At 33.8% G+C, this 26,345-nt stretch overlaps 1 protein-coding gene across 1 annotated transcript in view; it reads left to right on the top strand.

Annotated features, from left to right (window-relative positions):
- The window catches only part of LOC136026375 (roundabout homolog 2-like), a 176,674-nt gene that overhangs the window by 98,677 nt on the left and 51,652 nt on the right, over positions 1 to 26,345 (top strand). Inside the window, exons 7-9 of the mRNA XM_065702920.1 lie at positions 4,363 to 4,568; positions 10,954 to 11,233; positions 12,132 to 12,422. Of these exons, the coding sequence (XP_065558992.1) occupies positions 4,363 to 4,568; positions 10,954 to 11,233; positions 12,132 to 12,422 (777 nt within the window). The remainder of the gene's footprint in view (positions 1 to 4,362; positions 4,569 to 10,953; positions 11,234 to 12,131; positions 12,423 to 26,345) is intronic.

The following is a 26,345-nucleotide window of genomic DNA, read 5'->3' as shown; positions in this document are numbered from 1 at the left end:
CAGTAAGATAAACGAACTTGTGAAGGTGTTGGGAGTTGAGAATGCAAAAATAAGTTTTGAGACTAATTCACATAGACTTGGCATAAATGAAGGTGAAGAGATGATGTTCGGTAACGAGTAAACTGAGCAAGTAAATAGCTTCACTTACTTGGGTAATATCAAACAGTTCGTGGTAACGATAGATACATCAAGGGAATCAGCTTATTATGCTGATTCCAAACATATACGATTCAACAAATTTAGTGTTACCCATCAAAAGCTACGAGCCTGAGAAAATATTGCCTGATTTTTTAAATAGGGTGTAAGCATCGCCTTAAATTAAAGCAATTTCAATGAAAATTACACCATCATATTTAGCATACCCGGAAACCCTACTGTAGAAATTTGAAATGTCAAAAAATGTGGAACTTTGCTATTTTTGCCAGAAGACAGATCCCGGTTTCGTGTTTATTATTTTTTTTCCAGTGGTGATTGTATCGAAATAATAGTCCTAGAAGATCGTGAGAGGGTGTATTTGAAAGAAAATCCGAAGTCCTAGTTCCCTTTTTGATCAAAATATTGGAGGATAACTGGTCCCCCTCCCGCGCCCATTTCCCCCCAAAATTATCTGATCAAAGTTTTTAGATAAGCATTCTTTCAGTATAGTTGAAAGATCAAATAAATATGTCTTTAGGTGTAAAATGAACCCCACAGTCCGTGGGGAGAGGCCTGTAAGTTAAGAAATTTTCCCATTGTTTACATATAGCGTTTGTTATTCGGAAACATAAAGACTATTTTTCAGGGGTGGGTGGTTGTGTTTGGAGCATTTCTATAGGGAAGATGTTTCTTGGGGAGGGAAATTTCTGGGGGGTGAATATTCTGGAGGAAATCTTACACTGGGGGGATTTGACAGATTTACTATACAAAACTATTTTCTTGTATTTATTTATTTGAAAACCCGTCATAAAAAGGCAAAAAGACGGAGCAGTAAAAGAAAACCAAGTAGTAAAACAATAAAGACAACAATAAAGACAACGGTAAATTTATTGTAGACCACAATAAAGGAAATTGGGCAAAATTTTGCCAAATTTTCGAAAAAGGGGAGAAACCCAAAAGTTGAAGGTACCTTAATAAAAATCACATCGTCAGATTCAGTACATCAGAGAACCTTGGAAAGATTTCAAGCTCCTATCTACAACAATGTGGAGTTTGGAATTTGATATGAGAAGAAAGATCATGGATACGTGTTTATGTGTTTTTTGCGTGTGCTTTTTCCTGGGTGATTATGTCAGACTCATGGTCCTAGATAATTGGGAGAAGGATCATTCGATAGGAAATTAAAATTTATAGTGTTCTTTTTAATGACCAAAAATATTGGAGGATAACTACCCCCTCCCACGCCCCTTTCCCCCACGACACATGATGAAAATTTTGAAATTGCTATTTGGTTCACCATGGTTGAAATAGGCAATAACTATGCAAAGGGGAGAGTTTTCCATGGGGAGGAAACTTTCGGGGGTAATTTTCCGGGAAAAACTTCACACGGGGGAAAGGGCTTTATATTAAGCACCTTATCCATTGTTTACGTATAGTATTTGTTCTTAGAAAATATACGGATTTTTTTTTTTGGGGGGGGGAGATTTCCATTGGGGAAGATTTTGCAGGGCAAGTTTTCCGCAGAAGTGAGGGGGAGTTCCTGGCATGATTCATAAACCGATCAGAAGTCAAATTAAAATAACGTTTTTTTTTAAATTAAAGTAAGTAGAATTTTCCAGAGGGAAATTTCTGGGGGCCATTTTCCGGAGGAATTTTTCATGGAAGAACTCTGAGAGGGAGTTTTAATTTTTGGGAGGGGCATTTTTCAGAAAGTAAGAAGGGGGATTTCTCGGTATAATTTGAAAGTACAATCAGAAATTAAATCCAAAAAACAGTTTTTTTCAACTGAAAGTAAGTAGCAATATTAAAACTAAAATTGACACTTCAAAATAGGGATGAAACCTTTTAATTGACAGTGAAACGAATACAAAATTTTAACCAAATATTTCGGACCTTGATCTTTTTGGTTCCGGTTCATTAGATTTATCTGAAATATCAGGTGGACAGAGGTCAAAGCTCTTAGGTGAAAAAAGATTTACTTTATTTGATCTCAGTAAATTATCATAAATTGAATTTAATCCAAATTCACCCGTATCTCTGTTTATGGAATTATTCTTGAATATTTTTTTTTATTTGTTTCGATTGTTTCTCTGAAAATTTGCTTTAAACCTTGTTCCCTAGAAATCAAAGAGACATTCTCAAACAAAATAAAAAATTCTCAAACAAAAATATGTTCCGATAGAGCCAACGTGAAATCTTCAGGTTTGGAATTTTGGTTTAAGAACGATGAAATAGAATTATGATATTGTAGTAAAGAGCTTTGACCTCTATCCACCTGATATTTCAGATAAATCTATCAAGCCGGAACCGAAAAGATCAAGGAGATTTGTTTCCGCTGTTGCATTGAAAAAAATAAGAGCAATAAACTATATGTAATTAGCTTATCGGGTATAAATTGTGTTGTTTTTATTATTGTCTTATAGTTTTACTGCTGAGATGGACACTGTATATGTGTTCGAAATATTCAATGGAAAAAAATTATATTTATTTCACTGTCAATTAAAAGGTTTCATCCCTATTTTGAACTATTTTACTTTCGTCATAGAAAGGCAGTGTGGTCTTCGAAGTTATCAACATTAAAACGTTAAACGAATAGATATTATTCCTTATTTGAGGAAGGCAAACCCTTCCTCAACCCTCGCTCGTTATGATAAAGTTTCGTAGCGCTTTAATAAAATCTTCTTCCAATTTAACGTCACCTGTGTTTCAGGAGTCGTTCGTAAAGAATTTAGAATATAGTCTGACTAAGTCATTTGACCCAATGTCAAACCTTAAAGCCTCTCAAAGCTATTATGCTACAGTCTAAAATATGGACAAATGTCAATCAATCATCCCCTTAAACATGCCTTAAAAGTTTCAATTTAATCCCTTTAATCGTACCAAGTGTTGTTTGGTTCTGCTTAACATTCCCTTCAGTATGCCACGGAAACCTCAACTTAGTTACCTTAGCCACTCCTGAGATATTACAGGTGCGTTTTTTGACCTTCCTGACAGTTCAGTCAAACACCCCACTCAACATGCCCTGAAAGTTTCGATTCAATACCTTGGACATTCCCAAGGCATTATAGATGTGCCCCTCTGGCAACCTGGATGCACGTATTTTTTTTTGTTTGTTTGTTCAATAGCCCCGTTAAAATGCCCTGGAAGTTTAAGCTTAATAAACTTAGCCGCTCCTTAGAAATCGCAGATACTCCGTGTTGGCGAACTTTGAGAAACATTGTGCCTACTTATTTAGTTAAGTTTTCCCTTAACATTCCTTGAGAATTTCACCTTGGAACCATTTCTCTTAATTATTGCAAGAGTTGTAGGATCAGGAAGAGTACTAGTACCCTAGTAGCAGTGATAGTAGACACATAATGCCTTTTGGTCAGTTCAACATCCCCCTTAGCATAGCTTGAAAGTTTAAACTGAACAACCTAAGCTGTATAGTAGTATAATACTCTAGCTTTAAGCGTATCAATAGTAGCAGTAGTAGTAGTAATGGTAGGCATAGCAGTAGTAATATTTGCAGTCCCTTTGTTTGATTCAGCATCCTCCTCAACATTCCCGAAAGTTTCACGTTATTGCTTTTAACTTGTTTAGCAGTAACAGCAGTAGTAGCCCTGGTAGCAGTAATACTTGTAGTATTATTTGTAGTAGTAGCAGTAATAGTGGTTGTAGTAGTAGTATTGATAATAATAGTAATACCAGTAGTAGTATTAGTAGTAGTATGCAGAAAGCTCTTTTTGGTTAGTTGAACATTCCCCTCAACATGCCTTAAAAGTTTGGGCTTAATTTTCTTAGTCGTTTCTGAGATATATTTAAACAATACCCCGTGTAATCATAGATTTCCTGAAGAATATGGAGGGCATATTCCATCTTGGGTGTCCCATTGGGTAAGGACTTTTGAAGATCATTGTCTGGGCCAAGAAAATCGTACATCTTGTTGTCCATATATCCTTATTTAAATTTGTTTCTTAGAATTTGCTGTCTATTTACGTACTTCATCTTTTACTTACCAGTCATTGTGTGATTGGTTTAACGGGAGCAAAATACTTCATCTAGCAGTCTTTTTTATTCATTCTGATTTAACCCATAGGAATTTCAATTGCTTTTTACCAATTTTGCTGACCCTTTCGGCTCGCCTTTAAAGCCTTCTTAAGTGTGCCTCCATAAGTTTAAATCTTTCATTTATTTTTCCTCTCATTTCTTTTAAATTTTATGAGTCATTTGTTGCCTTCTTTGCAGTGCAACCAACTGTGACAAGCACAGAGAGGCATGCAAAAGTTGTCTCGGGTGAAACTGTCACTTTCCCATGTCGTGCTGAGGGATTGCCTGCTCCAAAAACTTTCTGGATTAAGGAGTCATCAGATAACTGGGAAGCAAACGGCAGAACGAACGTCATGGATGGGAAGAAAAGACTTGTGAATGAAGACGGTTCACTGACTTTAAGGGTAATAAACACTCTTCTAGTTTTATGTACGAATAAAAAGCATTCACAAGAGACCTACAATGTGTTTTAGTCTTAGTGGTAAGCCTGCAGAAAATTTCCAGTGAGGCGGTAAAGCCTTTGAAGCTCAACTGCAATTTATTGGAATGATAAGTGAAGTTTCAAAAATAAATAATAAATAAAATAGATGTTGAGTATAAATCTATTTTTGCAATATTTCTAGGCTTAAAAACTTTTTTGGAGATTAAAAAATAAAACATGCATAATCTGTTTATGCATATAATTAAACGCTCTTTTTCTATCAAGTTTCTTGTTTGTTCAAATTTTTAAAATTTAATGGTGAATTTAACGTAGAATTATAGAGAAATTAAGTAGTGAATTAAAAATACACAATAAGGTAAGTTTCCACTCATTCCTTGCCGCTTGTGAAAGTTTATTCTGGAAATTTGTCAATTATAGATAATGGTGAGGACGGTGGAGGACTAATCCGATGTTGACTTTAATATTACGTAGATTTAATATAAAGGTTAAAGATCAGAAGAGAGACAAATTTATCTCCCACTTGCATTGAATGAAGACGCCAGGCATAGCATGTGACGTGTAATATTAAATCAAAACCAAAATAAAGGAATTTAAAAAGTCGTGTTTTTCGGAGGCAGAAGGATGTTCCTAATTAAAAAAAAAGGAAAAAGAACTAAAGTTTTGTAAACCCCAGTTTTTAATCCTGCACTGTTAATTTCACGAAATTAACTAGAATGTTCAGAAAATATTGTAACATACGTTTCAGAATTAAAAACATAACAAAAAACAAAATGACAACAATTTTGTTTAATTAAAGGAATTTACGCCCTCAGACATAGTTAGCATACAACTTAACGTAAGGCCATACCATAATCGCAACCTTGCACCAGTCTATAGATACCAATTTGTGTGTCGTGGAGGTGGGACGGGTAAGATTAAGGTTGCAATTAGGTTCTAAGTTAGGTTCCAATTATTCCTTATTTCAGTCATTATTCAGTAGCCAAAAACCATTTTTGTCCCAAAAATGCTGCTATGACATTTTTTTTTAGCAGTTTTCACCCCTGACTGCAGAACGTATTTGCTTTTTGGTATATAAAGCAAGACGAGTTATTCGAGCTGAATGTTATTGAGTATAGAGTGGCTGTAATTCACGAAATTATTTATTTTTTGTTGTTGTTATTTTTGGGGGAGGGGGAAATATAATTTGTTAATAAAATTCGGGTAAGTTAATCTATTGGGGGGTTCAATTTTTCTAACAAAACACCAAAATGGTATTTCCCAATGAAAATACCAAAAGAGGTATATTCAAAATCTAGGAAGGGAGGGAGGGAAAATACCCCACTTTGAATAAATATCTAATTAGCACCAATGGATTTAGAAAAGTACCCAAATACAAAAAAAGATCCCCCCCCCCAATCTCACCTCCATCCAAAAACAAAGTGGTGGCAACGTTTTTTCGAAAGGCTATCAATGGGCTAGTGCACAAACGTTTTATGAGTTTATGACTTTACTACCAATTATTTTCAGTACTATAGTAGTACTATAAATTAAGTTGAATTTTTTTTCTTATATTACGTTTCATTCATATTTCTTTTGGTTATTAAAATTCGGATGCTTTTTAATCTGGCCACACCTCACCTCTTAAATCTGTTATTTTGACTGAAAAGGATGCATTTCGTTTCAAAAAATTCAACTTAGCTCTGCTCTTTTATTGTAAAGGAAGTAATTTCATTAAAAGTTTCTTTCCCATTGCTAGAAAAAGAACTCAAAACTCCACGAAAAACCGACAAAGTTATTTGCATCTCATTAATTTTCTCTCACACATGTTTAAGTGATGGTCTTTTCACGCGATACTTTCGTTTTATCCCTTCAGAAATTGCTTAATATCACGCTCACGTTTTAAGCTTTCTAAAGAATTTCTTTTTCAATTTAACACTTTATGTATTTTGAACTTTCTATAGCCGATGAGAGGTCAAACTAAGGGAGGTCACGCACCCAGTTTGCGTGGACAGCATTTATTCCTAAAAGGGCCGAATTGAAATTTAGGTCTAAAATATTATATGGGTGGACTTCTAACAGAAGAATATATAGGATGCTATTGTAGCGAGAAATCACTCAGAGACTGTGGGATAAATTTTTCCACCACCAAATTACCAATTTCTCAGGTTTTCTTTCCTCAGGCCTCCCTCTTTATGCCAAAGAATTGGACGTTCTTTAAAAATGCTTTTCACTCAAATTCAGCTGTCCTTATATTTGAAAAGTCTTTTTTAAAGAATTGAGACAAAAAGTAAAACTTTAGTGAACAAAACAAAATTTTGGCAGAAGAAAAATACCAAATTCAATATTTTTGTAGGTAGGAGCTTAAAACCTTCACAATAGGGCTTTCTTTCTTGCTGAATTTAATGACGTGATTTTTGTTAAGATCGTTTCACTTTTTGGGGGCGTTCCCCTTTCGACAATCAGGAAAATTTTCACAGGCTTGTAGCATTTGATGGGTAACAATAAACTCGAAGAATTTTGTATATCTGGAATTACCATAAAAATCCAAATTTTTTTAATGTTTGTATCGATAAAAATCACATTTCCTATAGTTTCGGTTGCTATTAGGCCAAATCAATGCTTACTTAGAGTTCATTACCACGAATTGTTTGATTGTATCACCACATTGAATTACTGTCAAACCAGAAGCTTAACGCATAATTTTTTGAAAAGTTTACATCAATTAGCTATTTTGGAATTTTATTCTATTGCTTTTTTACCCTCTTTGGGCCAAAACTGTAATTTTACGACACTAAATGGTAGAAAATGCTAAATATAGCTGAATATAGAAAATTACTGTGGCACAATATGTTTTCATATTAAAAATATATATAGTACTTTTAATTGTCCCCTAAATTAACACTTTTACGATATGCATCCACAATTTCTGAATTTTATTCGACTGCTTTTCGACCCTCTTTGGGCCAAAACTATCATTTTGCGCTAAATGGCAGAAAATGCCGCCTTATTGTGGCACAATATTTTTCTCTGAGAAAAATAGATATAGTACTTTTAATTGTCCCCAAAATTAGTCCTCTCAAGGTATTCTGAGATCAGCCGTGGTAATTTTTCCGCGACATAGGCTTGCAAGCTTCCACATCAGGGTTCTCCTGTATGCTGATTTTGACGGTGTAACTTCGGACAAAATCACTTGCACTTTTTTGGGTATTCTCATTTTTTTTAAATGTAAATTTTATCAAATTCATAACTTTTGGTGGGTAAATAAAAGCTAAATCGGGATCTATCAAATATGATGACAAAAATGATAGTTCTCATTGAGAAATGATAGTTCTCAAACTGGAACAAGTTTGAGCAGCAGATGAATTTTAAGGAAAGCGAATAAAACCAAACAGTTTTGTTCTCTCGGCGGATGTAAATGTATCTTTTGCCATATAAAATGATAGAAAACACTGTTTTGATACTATCGTCCAATTTCTTGAAAAGCTTTTAAGGATTAAATACTTTTTAAATGGACATGTTGACTTTGCTCCATATTTCTTCTTGGCAAGGAATTGTTATTCTTGATAAATGTTCTCGTTTTCCAGTATATTTTGAAGCTTTTACTTGAATTAAATTGCTGTCTGTTGAGGCTGTCTGACTTGAAAATAAAATTTGAATGTTGTATTATAAATTTTTTCTTTCAAATTATTTTAAAAAAGTGATGCAAGACCTTTTCAAGATTTAAAATACAAGCTTTTTCTGCTTGTAATTCTCCGTTTCCTCTGAAAAAAAAAAAAATCTTGAGTCAAACAGCTAAAAAAAGACTGAAGCAGCCTAAAAAATACCATTAAATTTTTTTCTTTTAAATTATTAAAAAAATAGTGATGCAAGATCTTTTCAGGATTCAAAATACAAGATTTTTCTGCTTGTAATTCTCTTTTTCCTCTGTTAAAAAATCTTCAGTCGGACAACCAAAAAATAATTATATTCAAGTTCTTTGAAATAAACATTCAAATATTTTAAACTACAAATTCAACAATTCAAATTCTTGCCGCACAATCAGTAGAGAATCACATAGAAAGACTGCATGATAATGTTCAATTTAGAGCCTTCAGTTTTCTATGTGACACTTAAAAAATTTTACAACTGTAATCTCTAAAAATGTCGTAAGGACGCAAGTATCGCGTGTTAAAATTTTCTAAAAATGTCGTAAGGACGCAACTATCGCGTGCTAATTTACGCTAAAGTTTGACTCTTTCTCTGAACTCTACTTTTTAAAACAGTAAAAAACTTTAGCGCAAAGAGCAGGGCGTTGAGGAGGGAACAGCCCCTTTCCTATACGGAATAATTTCTGTTCGTTTTAAGTTTTAGTGTCGCTCCTTACTTTCAGTTAAAATAACTTGTTTTTTAATTTAATTTCTGAATGTTTTTGAATTAATGCATGTTTTGATTTTGGCTCTCCGCAGATGAACGATTAAAACGAAATTTACATATTTAACTTGTTGGTTAAACGGGTTTCTCATAGTTTTGATCGAACAATTTTGAGAAAAAAAGGAGCGGGAGAGGAGGCCTAGTTGCCCTCCAATTTTTTGGTTACTTAAAAAGGTAACTAGAATTTTCAATTTTTACGAGCATTTTTATTAGTAAAAGATATAAGTAACTTACGAATTAGCTTACGTAACGAACTTCTATATTCGTATGTTTTTATTACGTATATGAATGGGTTCTACCCCTCGTCAATACCTCACTCTTTACACGAAAGCTTAAATTTTGTCCCAGTTCCTTATGAATGACCCCTGAATCACAAAGGCCGTAGAATAAATAGTTGAAATTACCAAAAATACTTTAGCCTAAAGAGCGAGGTATTGGGAGGAGGTGAACCCCTCATATGCGTAATAATTTCTTTTCGTTTTAAGTTTTAATGCCGCTCCTTGCTTTCAGTTGAAAAAAACTTTTCATATTTATTTTTTCACGGTTTTTTAAATAATGCTAGAAAAACCTGCGCCCCCTTCATGCCAATGTTCTTCCTCCATGACAAATTCCTCCATGTAAAGATCCCCCCACATAACCCCCTCTTCTCAAACCCTCCCCCAACCAAAAAATCCCCCTGAAAACGTCTGTTCACTTCCCAATAACCATTACTATATGTAAACACTGGTCAAGGCCCTCCAACTTTTTTGGTCGCTTAAAAAGGGCACTAGAACTTTTCTTTTCCGTTAGAATGAGCCCACTCGCAATATTCTTGGACTACTTGATCGATACGATCACTCCTGGAAAAAAAACAACAACTAAAAAACAAACAAATAAACACGGATCCGTGATCTGTCTTCTGGCAAAAAATACAAAATTCCATATTTCTGTAGATAGGAGCTTGAAACTTCAACACCAGGTTTCGCTGATATACAGAATCTGATGGTTTGATTTTCATCAAGATTCTATGACTTTTAGGGGGTGTTTTCCCCTATTTACAAAACTAAGGCAAATATTCCCAGGCTCTTAACTTTTTATGAGTAAGACTAAATTTGATGAAAGTTATATATTTCAAATCAGCATTAAAATACGATTCTTTTGATGTAACTATTGGTATCAAAATTCCGTTTTTGTTAATATTGAGCCGCGTTGCTCCTTACTACAGTTCGTTACCGCGAACTGTTTGATTAAGTTTGTTTAAGACAACTAATTGGGAAAAAAGAACTTTCTTTTTAGGACGTCTACTGTAATGTAGAATACTTTTTCCTTCTGTTTGTCTCCTAAGTTATATTCTAATATATGTAGTTAAATATATATATATATATATATATATATATATATATATATATATATATATATATATATATATATATATATATATATATATATATATATATATATATACATATATATATATATATATATATATATATATATATATATATATATATATATATATATATATATATATATATATATATATATATATATATATATATATATATATATATATATATATATATATATATATATATATATATATATATATATATATATGTCATACAATTATAGGCAATGTCTCTTTATTGAGCAATATTATAATATTTCCTTCAAAAAAATCTAATATAATGTGTAATTAACCAAAAATTCATTTTTGGTTTGTGTGCCCTTTTTGTCTCAGAGCTGGGAATCGAATAGAAAATTTTAAGAAAAGTCTCTTTTTTTGGAGAGGGTAAGGAAGACTTTAAATTTCATTTTTGGGCTAATGGATTTATTTTATGCCTCTTGTTCGATATGCTCTTTGGCTAGTGTACTACAAATTGCAAAAGACTTCTAACAATTAATAGTAAACCATTGTGAAGTTTCATCTTTGTTCTCAATTTTTGCTATTTGAAACTATATATATATTTTTTTTTTAGAATGTTGAAGTAGAAGACGGAGGAAAGTATGTCTGCATGGCTGTAAATGGAGGTGGTGCAGATTTCGCTCGAACTAATTTACGTGTCTTATACCGACGACCTCACGAAATTCCACCCGTTATCCACATAGGCCCTGCAAATCAAACATTACCCCTTAGATCCGTTGGGATATTGCAGTGTGATGCAGAAAATGCGCAAGTAACATGGTCAAAAAATGGCAAAAAGCTTGTTCCACAAGAGAGATTTTCTATAGATGAGCATGGGACTTTAAGGATTGAAGGTACTTACTTTATTGATTTTCTTCTGTGTTTTGCGACTCTACATTACTTGGGAACTTTGCTCAGAAAAAATATAATTTTTTCCAAGAACATGATCTTTGACACAGCTAAGTACATTTCAATTTAATCAAGAATTTCACCTTTAAGAAGAAATAATTCAATTCAAATTACAATGAAAGTTACAGTTCATTGCCATATCAGCGGTAGGAAAAACAGTTACCATTAGGTAATTTTGAAGACCCCTCTGCCTTTCCATGACAATTTTTACAGTTCAAATAGGGACAAATCCTTTTATCGGACAGTGAAAAAAAAACAATAAAAAAATATACTGGATATTTCGATCACTGTATATGTGTTACAGTAGATCACTGTGCTGTATATGTAAGCCTATGGCTTACTCCATTTTTGTTTAAAATAAGTGGTGTGAACGTGAGGGCAGCTAAATTTCCAATTGATCGAATGTGTGAAAATCAAGTTTTCTATGTGATGGAGCCTAGGATGAAATTCTAGAAAGGGAAGAAAGTCCTCTTAAACTTAGTTAAATTTAGAGAATTGCATTACCAACTTCAAAATGTCTGAGAAAACAAGAGAGAAATTTTCAGATTCATAATCTATCAATAATAAAGAAATTTCGTATTTTCCTAAGAAAGGTAATCACAAATAAGTTTTTCCCCTTCCTTAGCGGGGAGGGGCTTTGTATCGTACACCTCAGTGCTAAAATATTGAGGAGGGTCCAATTCAAACAGAAATTTAAAAAATCAGTGCAAAGAGAAAAGGTATGGAAAATCGTACACAAAAGTGCTAATTTGTTTTCGGGCATTTTGTTCTGCTAAACAACAATTTTGTTCCAACACGACATTTGACTTAATTTGTGTATAATTTTTCAAATATTATTTTTAGGTCTCCAAACTTCAGATTCCGCTCTGTATGAGTGCACTGCTCGTAATGAAGCTGGAGAGACCCGTTGGACCGCTAAACTTTCCGTTGAATCACCAACAAATCCCAACATCGTTTTTTACAGAACATCAACCGATCCTTTGGCCTTACCTGGCTCCCCAAGTCAGCCAAGGGTTCTGGATAGATCTGCCCATAGTATCACAATTGGGTGGAAAAGCGGATCAAGAATGGGAGCTTCTCCTTCTGTTGGCTATATGGTAGAGTATTTATCTACAGAAGAAGATCTATCCAAAGGTATGTTTGAACTTTAGGTTGGATATATATCCGATTTGTAATAATAATAACACATTTCAGAATAGGGTAAAATTATATCCAGGGTAGGTCCAGATAAGGGGAAGGTCTCTACTTGGCCGTTATATCGTCGTGAAATTTTTTTGGTAAGTGAGATTCCTGTAGTGTATAATTTCTAGATCTAAGGTTTTTGGCCCATAGGAGCGTTGCGGTCGGTCAGAAAAAAACATTGAACACTTGTACATTAAAGAATATTTTATTTATTAGATAATTAATTTCGTTCAATTATTACACAGTTAGTATATAATTAGAAGAACAAAGGATCATGTACCATTCAATAACCTAGGAGATAATTAGGCTTTAGTACTCTTCTAATAACACAAGTAATTAGGCTTAAATTTGTGCTTATGAGAATGGATCCTGGAGATGATTGATTTTATTTTTAGTATATTTTTTGCGCTTCCGACAGTACAAATGTAAAAAAAAATGATACCGTATTTAGTCCAATGGTGGCATTTGTATTGGCTATTTACTGCATAGGAGCTAAGAGACGCCAGAACCTTTATCCAAGACAGGAATGGTATTGGTGCCTCTACACAAAGATTACTGAACAGAATCTTATGCACAGTGTACCACGTTGCTGCCAAAATGTTGGCTGTATCCTGTAATTTTTAAAGTTGACTCTTTATTTAAAGCCGTAAAACTGCTCTCGCAAAAATATCAAACAACTTATTTTGGCTCTCTTTTAAAATTATGAAAATTGGAGATAGGATTTCAGTTTTAAATAATTTTCTCATTTGTGAAGGGGTCGGGGGGCAGAGACTGACGCACTACTACTGTACCACTAGCACAAGTGACAAATTTTATGGACTTTTTTATGGAATTGATTCTTTACCTTCACGAAGTTTCAAATTTCTTTCCAGATAGCATTTTCTACCAAGCGATGAAACCTTTTTATGCTTCCACTCCTTCAGCTAATAATTGTTTTTCTTTTAATTGTAAAAGAAAAATTGTAAAATTAAAATTGTAAAAACTTAAAATTGTAAAAGAAAAATATTTTACTTTAAAACCTTATTAATGGGAAGAAGGTTTCCATTTATTTTTCAAATCTCTCCTCCCCCTCCTATCCTTTTCAACGGGTTTTAAAATATTATTACATTTTATTACATTCACACACACACGCATATATATATATATATATATATATATATATATATATATATATATATATATATATATATATATATATATATATATATATATATATATACATATATATATATTTATATATATATATATATATATATATATATATATATATATATATATATATATATATATATATATATATATATATGTATAATATATATATATATATATATATATATATATATATATATATATGTATAATATATATATATATATATATATGTATAATATATATATATATATGTATAATATATATATATATATATATATATATATATATATATATATATATATATATATATATATATATATATATATATATATATATATATATATATATATATATGTATGGCAGGCTTCTATATATGGATTCTCATTGTCGCTTGTCTTCTAACCGTAGACAACTTGAGACAATTTCCTGTCTTTTCATAGTGGGGTCTTATCAAAGATATTTGATTATTAAAGCAAGTGCGATTTCAAAACAACGATATCAAACAGTTCGTGGTAACGAACTGTAGTAAGGAGCGACCCGGCTCAACAGTAAACGGACTAAAAAACGGAATTTTGATGCATCAAAAGAATCGAATTTTCACGCTGATTCTAAATATATAAGTTTCATTTATTTTAGTCTTTGTCATCAAAAGTTACGAGCCTGAGAAATTTTGCCTTATTTTGGAAAAAAGGGGGAAACATCCCCTAAAAGTTATAGAATCTTAACGAAAATCACACCATCGCATTCGGCATATCAGAGAACCCTATAGCAAAAATTTCAAGCTCCTATCTAAAAAAATGTGGAATTTCGTATTTTTTGCCAGAAGACAAATCACGGGTGCGTGTTTATTTGTTGTTTTTTTTTGTTTTTTTTTCTTTTCCCCAGGGGTCATCGTATCGACCAAGTGGTCTTAGAGTGTCGCAAGAGGGCTCATTCTTACGGAAATGAAAAGTTCTAGTGCCCTTTTTAAGTGATAAAAAAATTGGAGGGCACCTAGGCCCCCTCCCACGCTAATTTTTTTCCAAAAGTCAACGGATTAAAAGTTTGAGATAGCCATTTTGTTCCGCATAGTCGAAAACCATAATAACTATGTCTTTAGGAATGACTTACTCCCCCACAATCCCTGGGAGAGGGGCTGCAAGTTACAAACTTTGACCTGGTTTGGGGGGTGGGGTTGATGGGAGGGGGCTATGTGGGAGGATCTTTCCTTGGAGGAATATGTCATGGGGTAAGAAAAATTCAGTGAAAAGGGCGCAGGATTTTCTAGCATTATTATAAAAAAAACAAAGAAAAAATAAACATGAAAACGTTTTTTCAATTGAAAGTAAGGAATAGCATTGAAATTTAAAACGAACAGATATTATTACGCACATGAGGGGTTCTAAAAATACTTTAGCATAAAGAGCGAGGTATTTAGGAGGAGATAAATACCTCGCTCTTTATGCTAAAATATTTTTAGTAATCTCAACTATTTATTCTACGGCCTTTTTGATTCAGGGGTCATTCTTAAAGAATTGGGACAAAACTTACGATTTAGTGTAAAGAGCGAGGTATTAACGAGGGTACAAACCCCCTCGTACACATAATAAAAATATAAGAATATAAAAGTTTGCTACGTAAGTTAATTCTTATGTTACGTATATTTTTTACTAATAAAAACGTTCGTTAAAAATTAAAAGTTCTAGTAGCCTTTTTAAGTAACCGAAAAATTGGAGGGCAGCTAGGCCTCCTTCCCCACCCCTTATTTCTCAAAATTGTCTGATCAAAACTAAGAGAAAGCCATTTAGCCAAAAAAAAATTAATATACTAATTTCATTTCAATAATTTATGTGCGGAGAGCCAAAATCAAACATGCATTAATTCAAAAACGTTCAGAAATTAAATAAAAAAAACTAGTTTTTTTAACTGAAAGTAAGGAGCGACATTAAAACTTAAAACGAACAGAAATTACTCCGTATATGAAATGGGTTGTCCCCTCCGCAATCCCTCGCCCTTTACGCTAAAGTTTGACTCCTTGCCACAATTCTACTTTTTAAAACAATTAAAAACTTTAGCGCAAAGAGCGAGGGATTGCGGAGGGGACAACCCGTTTCATATACGGAGCAATTTCTGTTCGTTTTAAGTTTTAATGTCGCTCCTTACTTTCAGTTAAAAAAAACTAGTTTTTTTTTATTTAATCTACTAAGCTTCAAACTTTTGGTTTCTTTTTTAAGATTTTTGAATTGTTGTAACACCTTATTAAAATATATACAAATATTTTTGCAATTACCAGCCGCCGAGCAATTACCACCAGCACTTGGTACGCGGCAGGCTTCTAAATATGGATTTTTAGCGTCGCTTCTCATCTAACCGCAGACAATTTGCTGTCTTTTCATACGACAGACTTTTCAAAGATATTTGATTATTAAAGCAAGGCTGGTTTCTAATAACGATATGTACTAAGCTTGAAACTTTTGGCTTTCTTTGTTAAGGTTTTGAATTGTTGCAATCCCTTGTTAAATTATATACAAATACTTTTGCAACTAGCAGTTTTTTTCCTCTTTACGGAATTTAATGTCTTTTCTTACTGTATTAAATAAAAAAAAAACAAGTTTTTTTAACTGAAAGTAAGGAGCGACATTAAAACTTAAAACGCACAGAAATTACTTCGTATATGAAAGAGGCTGCTTCCTCATCAGCGCCCCATTCTTTACGCTAAAGTTTGACTCTTTCTCTCAATTCTTCTTTTTAAAACAGTAAAAAACTTTAGCGTAAAGAGCCGGGCGTTGATGAGGAAGCAGCCTCTTTCATATACGAAGTAATTTCTGTGCGTTTTAAGTTTTAATGTCGCTCCTTACTTTCAGTTAGAAAAACTTGTTTTTTTTTATTTAATTTCTGAACGTTTTTTGAATCAATGCATGTTTTGATTTTGGCTCTCCGCAGAGGAATAATCAAAACGAAATTTGCATTTTTTTTTTTTTTTGGCTAAATGGCTTTTTCATAATTTTGATCGAATGATTTTGAGAAAAAAAAAGCGGGGGACGAAGCCTAGTTGCCCTCCGATTTTTTGGTTAATTAAAATGGCAACTAGAACTTTTAACTTTTTACGAATCTTTTTATTGGTAAAAGATTTATGTAACTTATAAATTAGCTTACGTAAAGAACTTTTGTATTCTCATGTTTTTATTACATATATGAGGGGATTTGCCCCATCGTCAGTACCTCGCTCTTTACACTAAAGCTTAAATTTTATCCCAATTCATTAAGAATGACCCCTGTATCACAAAAGCCGTAGAATAAATAGTTGAAATTACTAAAAATACTTTAGCGTAAAGAGCGAGGTATTAGAAGGAGGTGAGCCCCTCATATGGGTAATAATTTCTGTTTGTTTTAAGTTTTATTGCTGTTCCTTACTTCCAGCTGAAAAACCTTTTTCACATTTATTTTTTAATTTTTTTTTTAAATAATGCTAGTAAATCCTGCTCTCCCTTCATGGAAATTTTCTTCTTCCATGACAAATTCTCGATGTAAAGTTCCCCCAGCATATCTCCCTCTTCTCAACCCCTCCACCCAACCAAAAAAATCCTCCTGAAAACGCCTGTATACTTCCCAATAACCATTACTATAATGTAAGCACAGGTCAAAGTTTGTAACTTGTTGCCCCTCCCACGGGGACTGTGGGGGAGTAAGTCGTCCCCAAAAACATAGTTATAAGGTTTTTCAACTACGCTGAATAAAATGGCTATCTCAGAATTTTGATCCGTTGACTTTGGGAAAATAATTAGCGTGGGAGGGGGCCTAGGTGCCCTCCAATTTTTTTGGTCACTTAAAAAGGGCACTAGAACTTTTCATTTCCGTTAGAATGAGCCCTCTTGCAACATTCTAGGACAACTGGGTCAATACGATCACCCCTGGAAAAAAAAACAAATAAACACGCATCCGTGATCTGCCTTCTGGCAAAAAATGCAAAATTCCACATTTTTGTAGACAGGAGCTCGAAACTTCTACAGTAGGGTTCTCTGATGCGCTGAATCTGATGGTGTGATTTTCGTTAAGATTCTATTACTTTTAGGGGGTGTTTCCCCCTATTTTCTAAAATAACGCAAATTTTCTCAGGCTCGTAATTTTTGATTGGTAAGACTAAACTTGATGAAACTTGTATATTTAAAACCAGCATTAAAATGCGATTCTTTTGATGTAGCGATTGGTATCATAATTCGATTTTTTAAAGTTTTGGTTACTATTGAGCCGGGTCGCTCCTTACTACAGTTCGTTACCACGAACTGTTTGATTTTCAAAGGTATTTGATTTTTAAAAACAATCCAATTTCTAACAACTATTTGTACTAAGCTTGAAACTTTTGGCTTTCTTTTTTAAGGTATTTTTGAAATGTTGCAATCCCTGGTCAAAATAGAGAAACGTCATTTGTAATAATTGCAAGTTTTATTATTTTTTTTTTTATTTTTTTTTTTTTTTTATTATTGGCCTTCTACTGACATATAACTGGTTACGTTCAAACCTGTAATCTTAATAAAGTAGCGAGTTGATTTTATCTAACAAAAAACATGCTAATTTTAAAGCTTTCTGGCATTTTTTTTAGTTTTAATTGAAGTATTAAAATTATTGCTCAGGGACCGTAAATATTTTTGCGTTTACATAATAACTTTAGCGGTTCTGAACTGAACTTAAAAAAATTTTCAACCTTTTTTCATGTCTTAAAGACATTGTTGGACAACAGGCATATAGAAGAAAAAATGTAGCACATACGTATTTGCCAATACCCGAAGAACAATTAATTAACCCTCTCCCCCCCCAAAAAGAAAAAATATATGAGGTCAACTTGCCCCCTTCTCTCTCCCTCGGAAAAATCCCGGAATTTTCAATTCCATCCCCAACGGTTGAGCAGTGAGTACTAACCATAAACTACATAGCGCCCTTCTAATGGGAAGGTATAATAGGAACTAGGTATAACGGGAACTGTATTATATGAAATGTTGAATGGCTTCAGTTAACCACTGTATAATATCCTACGAATGAATGCTGGTTGAATGCTAGTTATTGAGTGAGAGTCACAGACATAGCCATTTATGTAGGCAGAGATTGGGAGACTTAGTAATTATCTTGAAAATCTGGATTGAACTAAGAATACACCCTTTTTGAATGCCATTTTCAGATTTAGTTCTATTAGCCTTTCTATTGAAAATACTCTGGAGTTAGGTAAGTGTGGAGAAGGGAGGAGGCCTCACTCCAGATCTTGGAATAACAACGACTTTTTCAATAGATTTGTCAATTTTGTGTGTGTTTTTTTCATTTTTACCTGCCTTCCTCTGCCTCCCTCAAATTCTGCCTCAAGGCCTCACGGGGGACATGTCCTCTTTGCCAATGTTCTGTTGAAACTTCACAACACATGGTAAATTTCAAAAAGACACACGAACCTATAAAAATATTGACGTTGTAAATATGTTTGACAGTTTAATGGCGTCAATTGAGGTAATAAGCCCAATAATCAGCTCGTAGATTTTGACAACTGGGAATAAGATAACATGACTAATGCTGGAGAAGTTTTTCTAGACTTTCTTGCTGATTGTGACACTTGCGAAAATCCTGGTTTAAAGTTAAGAACTATAGTTTAGGCTATTGTTTAGAAATTATCTCATCCCCTCCCCACAAAAGAGGGAGGGAAAGAATGAGAGAAACCAAAAAATTCTGATTTTTAAAATATCCCCTCCTGTTTCCAAAAGTTAAGAACTATTGTTTAGGCTATTGTTTATAAATTATCTCATCCCCTCCCCCCAAAAGAGGGAGGAAAGAATGAGAGAAACCAAAGAATTCTGATTTTTAAAATATCCCCTCCTGTTTCCAAATTTAGAACTACAATCCACAAAACGTTTTGAGCCCATGATTTTTTTTAGTAGAAGTTGCTCTAGTACACATAAATAAGATAACAAAATAAAAGTAAAAGCAAACAGCCTAAAAAGATCTGGATCGTAACGTTTTCACAGCAGACTGATTAATTTCTTGTCCCTTATTATGGCAATATTAAACCTCATCCTCTATCTCTCTTTTGGTTTTAGTTTCTTGCGTTATTTATATTTTGAATCATTTTTGAAGGACTCAAACAAAATGACAAGGCGAAGACATTCTGTTACGCGTGGATTATTGCCATTTAGCGTGTCTGTATGAAGTCACCCGATAAAAACGAGAGGTTGGAATTTGGCAATACGCAAAGCTCCGACAAGTTGAAAATAAACGATATTGTAAGAAATTCACTTGAGAAGCCTTTAAGATGTCTTAGAACTTCTTATCATATCTTGAACTTCTAAAAGAAATTTGTCTACCAATAATGCAGCAGTGCATTAAATTGTAGTTTGTCGAAATTGACTTTTAAATTGTAAATTTGTCGTAATTATGAAAGTAGATGCAGCGCCAAATTAAACTTTATTATGTGGAAGAGGAGTTGAGTGGGTAGCAGTCTCCCTATAACATGGAGTAATTTCTACTCATCTTTAGGTTCCAAATTCCCACCTACTTTCCTACTATGTGGAGTGGAGAAAAAAAACGACAAAACCAAAGTGTTGCTCCTGCAACACAATTAGATTTCATTCGTATATGAAATAAGTTGAGTGGGTAGCAGTCCCCTTACTACATGGAGGAATTTCTATTCATCTTTAGGTTCCATATTCCCACTTACTTTCCTATTATGTGGAGAGGAGAAAAAAAAAACAAAAAACGACAAATCCAAAGTGTTGCTCCTGCAACACAATTAGATTTCATTCGTATATGAGAGGAGTTGAGTGGGTGGCAGTCCCTTACTACATGGAGGAATTTCTATTCATCTTTAGGTTCCACATTCCCACTTACTTTCCTATTATGTGGAACAGGAGGAAAAAAAACGACAAAACCAAAGTGTTGCTCCTGCAACACAATTAGATTTCATTCGTATATGAAGGGAGTTGAGTAGGTGGCAGTTTCCTTACAACATGGGGTAATTTTTATTCATCTTTGGGTTCCACATTCCCTCTTATTTTCCTATTACGTGGAAGAGGAGAAAAAAACGACAAAACCAAAGTGTTGCTCCTGCAACACAATTAGATTTCATTCGTATATGAATGGAGTTGAGTAGGTGGCAGTTTCCTTACAACATGGAGTAATTTTTATTCATCTTTGGGTTCCACATTCCCTCTTATTTTCCTATTACGTGGAAGAGGAGAAAAAAACGACAAAACCAAAGTGTTGCTCCTGCAACACAATTAGATTTCATTCGTATATGAAAGAGTTGAGTGGGTAGCAGTTTCTCCCTACTACATGGAGTAATTTCTATTCATCTTTAGGTTCCACATTCCCACTTACTTTCCTATAGTTCTTTTCTTAATCTCTGCAAGGATCTCCGCCGAGCCACATTCACTGAAGAAAACAAAACAAAAAAAAAACTAAAAAAAAACCGAAAACATCAGAAGAAAAAAAACTATAGGAAATAGTTAATCTTAAGCAATAAAACCATAAAAGAAGAAGGAAGATCAAACGATAAAAAAATATGTTGTCACAAGGCAAAAACCCATAAAAGCTTCTTGAACTAACAATCATCACTGGTAAAACGTTATGTCAAGACCATGCTTACCTCTCCTCCAAATAGCAATTAATAATAACAGGGCTATTATATGATTATATTACCAAATATATATTGTATTACCAAATAGCAATTAATAATAACAGTGCTATTATATGATGAATGCTATATCTACAAACGGAATTTTTGGTTTTGAAGATTGGAACTTTGAAAACTCAATCCACTAAACAGACGGAGTTGAAAACTTAAAAACAACTTAAATGATTACTTCACAGCTTATCTAACATTCTTCGAAAAAACTAGCGCCGATAAACCAGCTGGTTATATTTTCTTATGTTTGTAGGATTATAGAAATCTAGCACTTTACTGAAAACACAAAACAATATAGTAATTTTGGTGCGGTAAAAGCAAACCATTTAAAGACACTATTAACAGTATAAGAATAAAGCATTTGAGGAGTCTTGCTTAATTTATTTCGTTCAATCTGGCATCACTTCTGTACAATGAGCTCGGTCCAATGAGTGGTGTAGCTTTGGACCTGAAAAAGACATGTATGATTGTCTTCTAGACAAGTTTGAAGTGAAGCAATCTTGATAGTGTCAGGGCATAGACTCACTTAAGAATTTGTGTCATAACTTGAGACTCCCCGTTGTATAGAGAGAAATAACTGGATTTTCCAGAATTCATATTATGGTTTATTTGTTCTTCATTTCGAGTAATACTAGGTGAGACCAAGATGCTACATGATAAATCAATCCACTAATTTTGTATGCTGATTAAAGACATTGCACTTATTGAAATGATATTTGTTTTCATGCCTAAGTTTTAAGATGAATTTAATTGTATACTGATAGCTACTAATATTACAGCTCATGTAAGAATATGGAAAGCGTTATAGATTAGTTTGTTGTTATGAGGCAACGTACTCACTTTTGATTTTCTTGTTTTTATGCTTGGCTTTTGTGTTTTTGGTAAAGTGCTAGCTTTCTATAATCATGCAAACATCGAGAAACATCATCAGTTGGTTTATTTGAACTAGTTTTATCGATATATGCTAAATAAACAGTGAAGTAATAATTTTGGTTCGTTTCAAGTTTCAACTTTGTTCTATACTTCCCACAGAAAAACTTTGTTTTCATGAAATAATGGATGTCTGTTTTTGATTTTAAAAAAATCATGTTGAAGGCACAAAACCATCGCTTAAAAAAAAAAAAACACCCGATACTGATGCGACCGATACTATAAACACGATACTAACGTCTAATCGGTAATGTCCGATACCGATACGGCTGGCACCGGGTACAGAGGGTCACCTCGGATGGTCATATCATCACCTGAAGCATATCTATTGGACTTTTGAACTATGTTGAACAAAGTGGCTATCTCAATGTTTTGGTCGGATGACTTGGGGGAGGGGTGCAGGGTTAAGGGGCTAGCTAACCTCCAATCTTTTGGTCACTTAAAAAGGACGCTAGAAATTTTAATTTCCGTTCGAATGAGCCATTAAACATCTCTGTGTGAAGTTCTGATAAGCAGCTAGCCCTGCTAATGTCGTATTAGCCTGCTAGTGAGCAGACGATTTATGACACTTATAAAGGGGGCTGGGAGAAGGAGTATATGGGAGGGGTTTGTGTAAACATCTATTTAAGGGGCTTGGACCATAATTATTACAATGATAACCTTTTATACTTCTGAGCTTTTTCACTTAAGAAGTGGCATCAAAAGTACTGTTTTTCTGCTATATTGTACTTATAGATGGTAGAATTCATAAAAATCACGTAGATATGAGCAAATAGCTTTCAAATGAACCATTAAATATATCTCTAAGAAATTCCGGTTGCCCACTAGCCCCAGCTTTTCCCCTTGAGACATGACACCAGAAATGTCATTTTTAGTACCATTTGACACTTGTAAATGACGAAATTTATAAGAAGAACGTATATATGAATAATAGCTTTTATATGATCTATCAAACATCTGTCTACGGTGTTCTGGTAGCCCGCTAGCACCCCTTGGGAAATGGCACAAAAAGCCATTTTTTTTGCCATATTGCACTTGCAGATGGTAGAATGTGTGAAAGGCATGTTGATATAAGAAAAAGCTTTTAAATGAGCGATTAAACATTTCCCTATGATGTTCTGGTAACCCGCTAGCACCCCTTGGGAAATGGCACAAAAAGCCATTTTTTGCCATATTGCACTTGCAGATGGTAGAATGTGTGAAAGGCATGTTGATATAAGAAAAAGCTTTTAAATGAGCGATTAAACATTTCCCTATGATGTTCTGGTAGCCCGCTAGCACCCCTTGGGAAATGGCACAAAAAGCCATTTTTTTGCCATATTGCACTTGCAGATGGTAGAATGTGTGAAAGGCATGTTGGTATAAGAAAAAGCTTTTAAATGAGCGATTAAACATTTCCCTATCATGTTCAGGTAACCCGCTAGCACCCCTTGGGAAATGGCACAAAAAGCCATTTTTTGCCATATTGCACTTGCAGATGGTAGAATGTGTGAAAGGCATGTTGATATAAGAAAAAGCTTTTAAATGAGCGATTAAACATTTCCCTATGATGTTCTGGTAACCCGCTAGCACCCCTTGGGAAATGGCACAAAAAGCCATTTTTTTGCCATATTGCACTTGCAGATGGTAGAATGTGTGAAAGGCATGTTGATATAAGAAAAAGCTTTTAAATGAGCGATTAAACATTTCCCTATGATGTTCTGGTAGCCCGCTAGCACCCCTTGGGAAATGGCACAAAAAGCCATTTTTTTGCCATATTGCACTTGCAGATGGTAGAATGTGTGAAAGGCATGTTGATATAAGAAAAAGCTTTTAAATGAGCGATTAAACATTTCCCTATGATGTTCTGGTAACCCGCTAGCACCCCTTGGGAAATGGCACAAAAAGCCATTTTTTTGCCATATTGCACTTGCAGATGGTAGAACGTGTCAAAGGCATGTTGATATAAGAAAAAGCTTTTAAATGAGTGATTAAACATTTCCCTATGATGTTCTGGTAACCCGCTAGCACCCCTTGGGAAATGGCACAAAAAGCCATTTTTTTGCCATATTGCACTTGCAGATGGTAGAATGTGTGAAAGGCATGTTGATATAAGAAAAAGCTTTTAAATAAGCGATTAAACATTTCCCTATGATGTTCTGGTAACCCGCTAGCACCCCTTGGGAAATGGCACAAAAAGCCATTTTTTTGCCATATTGCACTTGCAGATGGTAGAATGTGTGAAAGGCATGTTGATATAAGAAAAAGCTTTTAAATAAGCGATTAAACATTTCCCTATGATGTTCTGGTAACCCGCTAGCACCCCTTGGGAAATGGCACAAAAAGCCATTTTTTTTTCCATATTGCACTTGCAGATGGTAGAATGTGTGAAAGGCATGTTGATATAAGAAAAAGCTTTAAATGAGCGATTAAACATTTCCCTATGATGTTCTGGTAACCCGCTAGCCCTGGAAAAAAAGAAAAAAGGAGACATATCAGTGCTACCGACGAAAAAAAAACGATTTTCCTCGCTGTTCAAGGTTGGGGACTATAATTCCTCAATTCAAGGTTTTCAACTATGCTGATTTCAGTGGTCTACTTTTTATTTCTATCTGATGCTATTTTGAGGGGCTTAAGGATTTATTTTGAAATTACCGTAAATTTCTTTTCGCAACAATACTTTACTTTTAAGATGAATCGAAATAATGGTTACTATTCCTCAATCAGTGTCAGAAGGCAATTTTTTATCCCAATAAACCTGGCAGTTTTGTTTCAAATCATGTATTTAGCTTTTGGTTACTATGGGCTATGGTTTGCTCTTTGTAGGTTGTAGCTACTGATGCAACCATAATATAGCAAAGTAATGCGGCAATTTACATTTAACCTATAATATTAAGAATTTCAATAAAAACGATAAAAAAGGGGTGTTGCTTTTCCTGTCGGAGTTCATCGAAGTTAAAGCTCTACTGCCAAGAGTTCTAAATGCTACAATCTTGAAGTAAATAATATTGGACGCAAGTTATGATAATGTTTTACATTCCAAGAAATAGGTAGGCAAATAAAAAGAAAAAAAGTTCCACAAAGTCTTAAGGTGACAAAACTACCTATTTAGCTAATCTTTAGAGCACACATGTCCCCTTCCTCGGGAAATGAAGGTTACTTGAAAGTACTACCAAGTTGAAACTTTAAAGTTGTAACCCATACAGAATACTGATTACTCGAGATCTATGAGGAAACGAACTCTTTTTTTTCAAGTGGCCCAACTTTTGTTTAAAACCTAAATGCCTTCGTCTCAGACCGTAAATGTTTGTACATTCACAATCCATTCTCGAAAAAAGTTTTAGATAAAACATATTTTCTTTACCTAGCATTAGTTACTTTCATAGAGGGGAAAGTATCTCCACAAGGAATTATGGCAAAGTTACCAATTATGGTGTTTCGAATTTACGTGAAAATCTGTGAACACAAAAAATTTTATTTTTAAAAGAAAGACTTTTAAAAAGAAAGACATTTATGTGCAACTATACCCACAGAGAATTTTGAAGAGAGGGAGGATATATTCCCAATTACACCCCAAAATATCTCCCCAATCACCACCAGACATGAGTTATAAAGTACCAAAATTCCTGTCTTTTGCCTTAAAATACCCTTCTTGAAGCAATCCCATGAAATTGAGATTTATTCAGTCTATACAGGATCGTTTAAATAATGAAACAATTAGAGATGAAATAAGGATTACACCTTTTAAGATATAAGGTTTCCCAGCAGTAACAGAGATTGAAGCATTACGCTTACATTTAAAAAATGAAGGAAAAAATAAAAATTGATTTCAATTTGATGCTGTTCATTTTGTAACAAACATTTCATTAAGAACATTGCTTCCAATCGTCAACAAAAGAAGTTGCTCCCTAATAGAAATCTTGCTCTCAATTGCCTATCAATTTCGTAACAGGACGTATCCCCCCTTAATTTATAGTCAAGGGCGCAGTTCCCAAACTTGATACTAGGACAGAAGTAAAATAAATCATGTTTTAATGATATCGTTATTTAACTGCATTTGATCGTAGAAATCCTGAAAGTAATGTCTTTTCTCGGCACAAATTTCTTTGTTTCTGATTCTTCGTCTAGGAAACAAGTACTTACAAATGATATGTGGCTAAGTGTTGTAAGCATAAAGAAC

Source organism: Artemia franciscana, chromosome 4 (genome assembly GCF_032884065.1).
Source record: "Artemia franciscana chromosome 4, ASM3288406v1, whole genome shotgun sequence".
NCBI lineage: Eukaryota > Metazoa > Arthropoda > Branchiopoda > Anostraca > Artemiidae > Artemia > Artemia franciscana.
This window is presented reverse-complemented; position numbering and strand designations above follow the sequence as displayed.